This window comes from Sceloporus undulatus, chromosome 5 (assembly GCF_019175285.1).
Source record: "Sceloporus undulatus isolate JIND9_A2432 ecotype Alabama chromosome 5, SceUnd_v1.1, whole genome shotgun sequence".
Taxonomy (NCBI): domain Eukaryota; kingdom Metazoa; phylum Chordata; class Lepidosauria; order Squamata; family Phrynosomatidae; genus Sceloporus; species Sceloporus undulatus.
Window position 1 is genome coordinate 122,538,389 of NC_056526.1, and position 8,661 is coordinate 122,547,049.

The window sequence follows — 8,661 nt, forward strand, 5'->3', positions numbered from 1 at the left end:
AACAAAGTAGAAAGAAATGACTAGTTTTGTCAATTTGCTTGGCAAAGGTCGGCAGGAGGAGACGTATGGAAAAGACTGAACAAGTATTCTTGCTCCTATGCCTCCCCATATCTAGAGTTTAAAAGTCTTGGAGATGTATAGCAGGGATACAGCCATGTCACTGTGACTCTAGCAATTCTGGTTTTAACAGTAATCTGTAATCAATAATCTATAGCAGTGGCAGCCTCTGGTCCTTGGCACAGATTCCTTATCATTGGGACTACTATCAGGATGTGCTTCTTGTTACTTAGCCCTGGCACAAAATGGAGGGCATTTTCTGAAACCCCTCCAGAGAAGGAGGTTGAAATGTAGGACGCGTCCTGGAAAAAGGAGGACGCCAGGTCGTCTCTGGTTAGAAGAAGCCTCAACGGTTTCAACTGCCACTGCGCAGACTCCACAATTTGAAAAAAAGCTAAGGAGGGGGAGGGGGCGGGAGAGCGCGCGCGCGCAACTTAAGGGAGAGCACGTGACCTCCTCGGTCGCTAGGCGACGATCTGGCTCCGCCCACTCCCTACAAGCGGCTCTCTTTTCTCCCCCCTCTTTTTTTCTTTCTTTCCAACATGGCCGTTGACGTCATCAGAGTGAGGGGCGAGGAGTCCAATGAGAGAGGCGGAGGCAGCGCAAGGGGCGGGGCTCGCCTGGGGCTTCGCTTGCGTGGCGGAAAGAGCGCAGCGGATTGGCTGAGAGGGAGCGGCAAAGAAGGAAGCGGACATGGCGGCGGCGGCGCTGGGCAGCCGCTGCTCCTCTCGCTCTCGGAGGCCGCGCTCTTCCTCCTAGTCGGCCATGGCGGGACCCCCGAGGCTGCGGCCGCTACCCTGGCTGCTCCCGGCCCTCTGCGTCTTCCTCTTAGCCGCCGCGGCGGCAGCAGAGCCCGAGAAGGAACGGGAGGCCCCGCCGCCGCTTCCTCAACAGGAGCAGCAGAAGCCCCCGCCGCCCCAACAGCAGCAGCTCCAGCAGCCTGAGGAGCGGAGGCCGGAGCTGGGCCGGGCAGAGGTGAGCGGAGCTTCGCATGACAGCACTTGCCCATAGGGAAACATTGGGGGATACTTGCCCATAGGGCATAATAGAATACACTCCTCCCTCCATATTGGCGGAGTTGATTAATACGTTCTCTCTAGGAACACCTGGGTCCTCCAGTGCAACTCTGTGGTCAACCTTAACTCAAAGTCCCATTGAAAGACCTAGAGAGAACACTCCACTGGGCATTTGTGGGTCCTATGGGCAAGTGCTGTCATTGGCTTTAGTACGTCCCTCGCTCCGTTGCCTTTAGGATCCATTGGCCCACAGGTCCCATCATCCCCAGCCCACGGGACCGTTTGGGAACTTGAGTGGGGGCTTACCAACATCCCCCAAAAAGCAGGCTGGGCATAATGAGCCCCAAGGATATGGAAGCCCTTGGGCTGGGAAGGGTTAACTGGGTTGCCCCCAAACCAGCTGGCAGTGTGATGATGATGATGATGATGATGATGGGAGCTGCAGTCCAGCGACCTGCGCAGGGCCTCATCACCCACCCGGACTTATCTGGTGATCCAAAATGGTTTTAGGTGTTGAAGGTACGAAAGAGACACTGGCTTAAAAAAATTGGTCCCAAACTGGCCCCTTTAAGGGATTTTGGACTTCAGCTCCCAGAATCCCAGACTACTGGCCAACATGGCCCAGGCTTCTGGGAGCTGCAGTCCAAAATCCCTTAAAGGGTGCAGTTTGGGGACCGCTGAGTTAAGGGCTGCCCTGTGCAGGTTGTGGGGAGGACAGGATCTCACGCGCACTTCGTTGTGTGCCCAGGTTTCAACCAAGGTGATTGTGGTGGTTGCTGTGTGCCTTCAAGTATCAGTGCTGAGCTACACAGACCGACAGCCTGACTCACTCCGAAGTCTGGCTCACTCTGTACCATCCTCTAATTTGACAGGTGCCTCCTTGCACTGGGATGAGTTGGGTTGGTAAAAGATAGGGAAGGAACACCTTCACAGCATGGCTTGTAGATGAGAGATGGAAAGGAAGAAGCATAAAAACGTATTGTGAGAATTGGAGAGCAGCCCTAATTTCTAATGTGTTTTGGAGTTACTCTGGAGATACTTGGCTGTAGCATACAACACTAAAGGAGTGTTGGATTAGCACCTGCCTGATTATGCTTGCAAAGAAATGTGAACTTCAGGACCAAGGGCTTACTTAGGGCAGGAGCCCAGCATCCTAACTGTGCTTGGCAGCATACAGAGAAGTTTCTGGCTTTTTGTGCCCTCACCCTTCCATGTATCTGCATATCTGTCACTTGTAGAGACCACTTTTTGTGTTTGAGAAAATGGCCTCTCTGCATTAAATTTTAATATAATAATAATATAGATTTATTTGTATCCCACCCAATCACAGGGACTCTGGGCGGCTAACAGCGGTAAGGAAATACAATACAGGAAATACAATAAGATACAAATAATCCCTTCCCAATCCCCTAACTAATACTTAAACAAAACAAAATCAGTAAACGATATAAATACAATGGCAATCAAATGGAAATATAAAGGCATTACAAATCAGTGAAGTTCATAAATAATCCTTTTCTCAGGCCCTCAACACTTAGTGGATCAGGAAGTGCAACTGTCTCAGAACTGGAAAAACCTGGTTGCTACCTACTTATTTCCACAGAGATAGCTTAAGGGAAACCTTTTTCATTTAGTTTGCCTTAATTAGACTACTTGGTCTGTTCCAGGACATGTCGCCAGATACTTTCCTCTCCTCCTCCCTTCTGTGAAGGAAGTATCTTCCACTCCAGGATGTCCCTACTATCTTTCAGGTTTCTGTAAAGAGAAGGCTTAAAGTAGACAGTGTATTCTGGGAGCTATGAACAGAAGCGTGATTCATAACTCCAGAAACAAAAGCCAGCCCATACAGCATAAGGTGAAATGATGGTATGCTGTTTACTGCTGTATCTTGAAATATGTAAAGGAAAAAAAAACCTGTTCTCTAGATGATCAAAAAGGAGTTAAGGGAACAGCATTTAGTCCTGAAGAGAGAGGTACCAAGCTCTACATCTTTGCTGGATCCCTATATTAGCTGAACTGTTTAAACAGAAATGCACAGAGTTGGTCTGCGCTTGAAAATATGTGGGCCCAAACAGACAGGCCAAAATAAAGCTGCTTCAGGGCACTTTGGAGGTATGCTGTTTAAATAACACACACATCTTAAGAGGCCAGAAGCTGCGCTAAAGCTGTGCTCTAGTCCTTAGGACTGGGCCATGGCTTTGGCATGGCTTCCAGCTTCTTAGCACGCATGCAGCATTCAAACGTTATAACTCCAAAGTGACCCGAAGCAGCTTTATTTTGGCCTGTCTGTTTGGGCCCTGATTTGTCTTTACCTAGAGAGAGTTTGCATTCTTACATAAGCTGTGTAAGGAATGTGGCCATAGACAGGAGTGAGTGGCTTTAAGAAGTCATTGTTTCAAAGTGGGAGGCCAAGGATCTTTGTTTCTGTCCATCACTGACAGGGCTAAGAGAAAAGACGGACAAGATAAAAAAACATGACACTGAACAGTCTGATGGTGTGGTTGTGTGTAATGAACAGTCTGCATTGTGCATCAGAACCAGTGTTGCCAACAAGCCTCAAAGATATTCCCCGGAATGTTTTACCAAAATCCCCAGAATTCCCCAATATTTATTATTATTATTCAGTCAAAATCCCTGGAAAGTAATTAATTAAATTGGCAACACTGATCAGAACCGTTGTATGTAACCTTATTTTGTATCAATTATTCATAAGATGTTCCCCCTGTGGATTTCATATTGAAGACATTCTTACACCATTCCTTAATTGACCTGTGAGCAGGACTGGATTATTAAAGAATGATTGATACAACTAGACTTGGAGTGAGGGAGGATTGGCTTGATATTCTTGAAGGTGTACAGGATTTTGGCGACATCTCTTTCACAATTGGTCATGTACGTATTCCATTATGAGAAAGTATCACAGGAATTGCCCAGTTCCTTATTCTTCAACTATTTCATGCCTTTGCTATCTGTCTTCTAGTAGTTGTTTGTTTTGTTTTGTCTCTTAATAACTGCTGTATGGCAATAGTAAGTCAGCATGGATGACTTTCCCAGCAGGTAGATATGCTGATGGGGAAAGGTTATCTTGCAGAATTTCTGATTATCAGGGAGTTACCAAAAATGCAGGAGTCCTGCCTGGGATCTAGACATTTTTATAGGACTCAAAGATTGTTATCTTGCGGTTTCTCTGTTTCTCCCATATTACTTTCACCTAGGGCATCTGTTTCAACCTGGGAACTCTGGGTTTTTTTGACGTACAATCCAGGTCTCAGTGCACGTTGCAACAAATACCACTGTAGCTACAGCAAATACAGTTATTGCTTAAAATGTGAAGCAGTTCTAACAAACATAACTGGTACAGATCTGTTTCTGAGACTGAATGAGATGCACAGCTTGGAAATCAAAATTTTGTAAGACTAATGCTCCAATGCCTGCAGTTAAGATGCTAACCCAAGCCAAGTATCTCAGAGCACTGTATCTCTCAGCATCCTTGAAGGCTGGATATTTTTAAGAGGCTTTCCTGATGCATGGCAGTTCAGATTTTAGTGGCATAGAACTTTAGATAAAACATGTATTACATAAAACTCTGTATTTCTATTGATAACTGGCTCATCAATGTTCTCTTGAACAATTTCCATGTTCATAGGATGTAGTAATACTTTGTGAGAATTTCAGCTCATCAGTATATTGTTGATAGACTACTTATGTCAGGATAATATTGATAACAACATCTCATGTAAAGTCACACTGATCTTTAACACTCTTGACTTGTTCAGTTGTAGTGAACTAGGAACCATGGAGTAATTCCCATATGTTTTTCTGCCTGTTCAACAGCTCTTCCAACACAGTTAAAATGTTTTTGTAAAATAGAAAATGTTGATTATTACAGCAAAGATGAACAACTGCTTAAGACTGGAAGCTACCCTTATTCTCCCCCGCCCCTGGACTTAAAAGGCTCTACTCCCTAGTGGTCCCTTCTGAACTGTTTTATGGCCCAAACAGACTTTTTCATCAAACAGGAAGGAAACTGAAAGTTATGTTTTATCTCCTGTTTGAGTAAAAGGCCTCTGAGCCTTAAAAAAGAAGCTAGTGAGAAGGGATGGTACCCTTGGGGAGAGCTGCATGTAGCCCACAGGTCACACTTTCACCCAACCCTGGATTAAAGGAACATTGGAATAAAATGCTACATTAATGCAGCTAGAATGCAAAAGGGTTAACCTCTTTCTTTTGATCCATAAGATTTAGTCATGGATATGATTTGAAGCTTTTATGCCCCCTCAAATAGTTTCAACATGCCATAAATGATCTGTCTGGAAAGATAAATGGCAAGTAGTTACACAAACTGGAGAAGTTGCCATAAGCAATATTGTTATGTTCAAAACCAACTTTTCCTGTTCTTGATCTCTACTTTTACTGGTGTTTGAGTCATCAGTCACAAAGGACTGGCAGGGTAAAACATGTTCTGCATGCTAGCTGAATGTGTGTGTCTGTCTTGTAAAATTAACTTACATTTTAAAAATTTCCACTACATATTTCGTGTCTTTTTTTTTTAAGAAGAAGAAGAACTTAGTTTCCTTAATTCACCTACACTTGCATGGGTACATGCTATTTTCGTAAGATATATTAAAGGGTAGTGTATACGTGTTTGAGCAGTTTTACAGTTTTCAGTTGAGTATTCCTTATCCTAAATACTTTGGACCTGTAGTGCCACTGGCAGAGACAACCATGGCCCAGCAGTAAGGGCCATGAGGGAGGAGGAGGAGAGGGGAGGAAAGCTATCACTGTCAGAGACCACCAGCAAGGGCCTCGAGGAAGGAGGAGAGGAGAGCCATCACCACTGCACAGATGGAGAACAAGGCAACACTTGACAGCATTGAATAAGGGGAGAAAGATCTGAAGGGAGCTTAAACTGGAGATGAGATGACTTGCAGAGGGATTGACTGGAGGAGACTTGAGAGGACTACAGAGGGGGATGTTCTGAGGTGGAAGGATTGAAATGGGAAAAAAAAGGAGTGAAGGGGACAGCCTGAGGTGGGTGACATTGGTGAAGGATCTTTCAGAGACAACAGCAGTAACACCACAACTAATGTATGTTAGTACTGCAAGAACTCCGCACCAAGAAAACCCTCAGATGACACAATCCAAAATAAAACAAAATGCATGATTAGGGCACAAAGGGAGAGCTAAAATGCCAGAACAGAGGACAATTACAAATAGTTATGTGGGAAAGAGCACAACAGAACACAATAATATGGTAAACCATACAGCAGACCTATCCAGAAATGAAAAGCAGTTTTGAAGCCATGCTACACATGTTATAGGTAGAAAAATTGGTTGTTGAAATTATATTATTTAGCAGAAATGGATAAATTGACAAATTTGAGATAAGACATTAGATGGTTTTAAAGTATTGAAACCAATCATTGAATATATGAGAAAAAGTTGGGGGAAGTTGGTAGTTTTATGTTTAGGTTTTGAAGAATAGCAGATCCAACTATTATGTAGAAGTATTGACTATTAATACTTCTACATAATAAATATTTTTACTTAGAGGAAGTAGAAATATTCAACAACTATAATTATTAGCAAGTTAGAAGTTGTATATATTCCTGTGGCTATGTTTGTGATTGGTAGCAGATTGTAATTGGATGTAATTAGATGTAGTTAGGTTAATTTTGTCTGGTGTTTATAATTTTACCTTGTATGTTGTTTTATATTATTTATGTGTTAATGAAAATAACTTTAAAAAAGAAAACTGCCAGAGTACAGTCTACTCAAAGTCTAAAGTACAAATCATCTTCATACTTCAATTTTCAATATACTACCTTTGAAGATAAAATCAGGGTAGGTAACTAAAACTTTAAATGTTAACAAGACTGTGCAGGCCAAAGGAAGATACGCTGAAGTAGTTGCAGGGCTTGAGATCAGATCTGAAGTTAACATTTGTGAGCAGAATACAAAAAGTGATGTTTGAAATGCTCCAGTGGAGTGGTAATTTGTTGACCAGATTTGAGGATCCCAATGGGATGTAATAAAGAACATTGCCCTCTTGAATCCAGATAAGTGGCCAGTTTTCACCTAGCCCTGGATGTTATTGGTAGACTTTGGGCCAATTACTGTCCCCACTAAACTACGTCACAAATGCATTGTGACATGAAAATGGGATAATCTTATCTCTCCTGCATTAAGCGAATTGAAGGAATAAACTGGGGTATAAATGTAATTTAAAATATTAAGTAAAGATGTGAAACATTAGTACTGTGTTCTGATGTATGCAAACTTAGCTGTGGAAAACCTCCATATATGTTATTTCTGTTGAAATTGCAGTCTACTCTCAAAGTGTATTGCTGTTCTCTAAAAAATAAAATTTTATATAATAACAACCCACATTCTTAAATGCTTGGATTGGTAGTTGGTACTTAGAAAGCAAAATAGTACCCTGTTCAGTGTCAAAAACCTAACACATTTATTGTGGCCTTCAAGTTGCCACTAGCATCTGGCACAGCACCAACAGACATGGCTGTTCTTCTGATACGTATTTGTAGATCTTCAACCCATCTTTCAGCTAGTGTAATTAACAGCTTGTTACCATGAAGGATTTCTCTTAAATGTACGTTTCTCTTGAGTAGCCTTACCCTTGGGAAGAGACAAATAAGTCCTTTTTGAAAAGTCCTGTGCAGAAGCTAACATTTTAGTAGAAGCTTCTTTCTGAATCATGCTGAAGTGCTAGAATTATTGAATTATATATACAGCAGTGACAACCTAATTGGCAGATGTATTGCATTTGAGTAGGAAAATGGGGAAATCTCTAAATTTGTGTTGTAGTAATAGCTATTTTAGCTATGTTAGAGGTCACAAAATATGGTGTGGCTTTTATGTTCTCTAGAACTCTTCAATGGAGAATACAAGAAAGGCTTAGGGAGGAAACGGGTTGATACTGAAGACACAAAGTGGGAAAAGGCTATAGGGCCCGAACAGGCAAGCCAAAATAAAGCTGCTTCGGGTCAGTTTGGAGGTATGCTGTTTAAATGACACACACATCTTAAGAGGCCAAAAGCTGTGGCAAAGCTGTGCTCCAGTCCTTAGGACTGGAGTTGTGGCTTTGATGTGGCTTTCGAACTCTTAGGACGCACACATCATTTAAACAGCACATTTCCAAATGACCCGAAGCAGCTTTATTTTGGCCTGTCTGTTCGTGCCCAGAGATCTCCAAATTAGTCTCTACTGGGTATTGTGATGGTTTTCCTCTTTGGAAAATATAAGGACATGTATTCTAAAAGGTAGAGTGACTTGGAAAGAAACAGCTAAATCTTTTTCTTTTCTTTTCAGAAAGGGCCCACCCCTGTTGCTCCAGTTCATTCTGTTAGTGAAGATTCTCCAGAGAAGACTAACCTAGGATTTATCCATGCATTTGTGGCTGCCATATCTGTCATTATTGTCTCGGAACTTGGTGATAAGACTTTCTTTATTGCAGCCATCATGGCAATGCGTTACAACCGCTTAACAGTGCTGGCTGGGGCTATGCTTGCCTTAGGGCTGATGACATGTTTATCAGGTTAGTACTATGATATCTCTGTCCTGAAATGTA

General features: G+C 42.7%; 1 protein-coding gene across 2 annotated transcripts in view; it reads left to right on the forward strand.

The window, feature by feature from the left end:
• Window positions 1–725: 725 nt before the first annotated feature.
• The window catches only part of TMEM165 (transmembrane protein 165), a 17,017-nt gene continuing 9,081 nt past the window's right edge, over window positions 726–8,661 (forward strand). Inside the window, exons 1-3 of one of the 2 annotated variants that reach the window (XM_042469057.1) lie at window positions 919–1,032; window positions 3,787–3,965; window positions 8,403–8,628. In XM_042469057.1, the coding sequence (XP_042324991.1) occupies window positions 3,870–3,965; window positions 8,403–8,628 (322 nt within the window). In that variant the 5' untranslated portion in view covers window positions 919–1,032; window positions 3,787–3,869. Of the gene's footprint in view, window positions 1,033–3,786; window positions 3,966–8,402; window positions 8,629–8,661 lie in introns of both variants that reach the window. The other variant, XM_042469056.1, reaches the window with a different exon arrangement.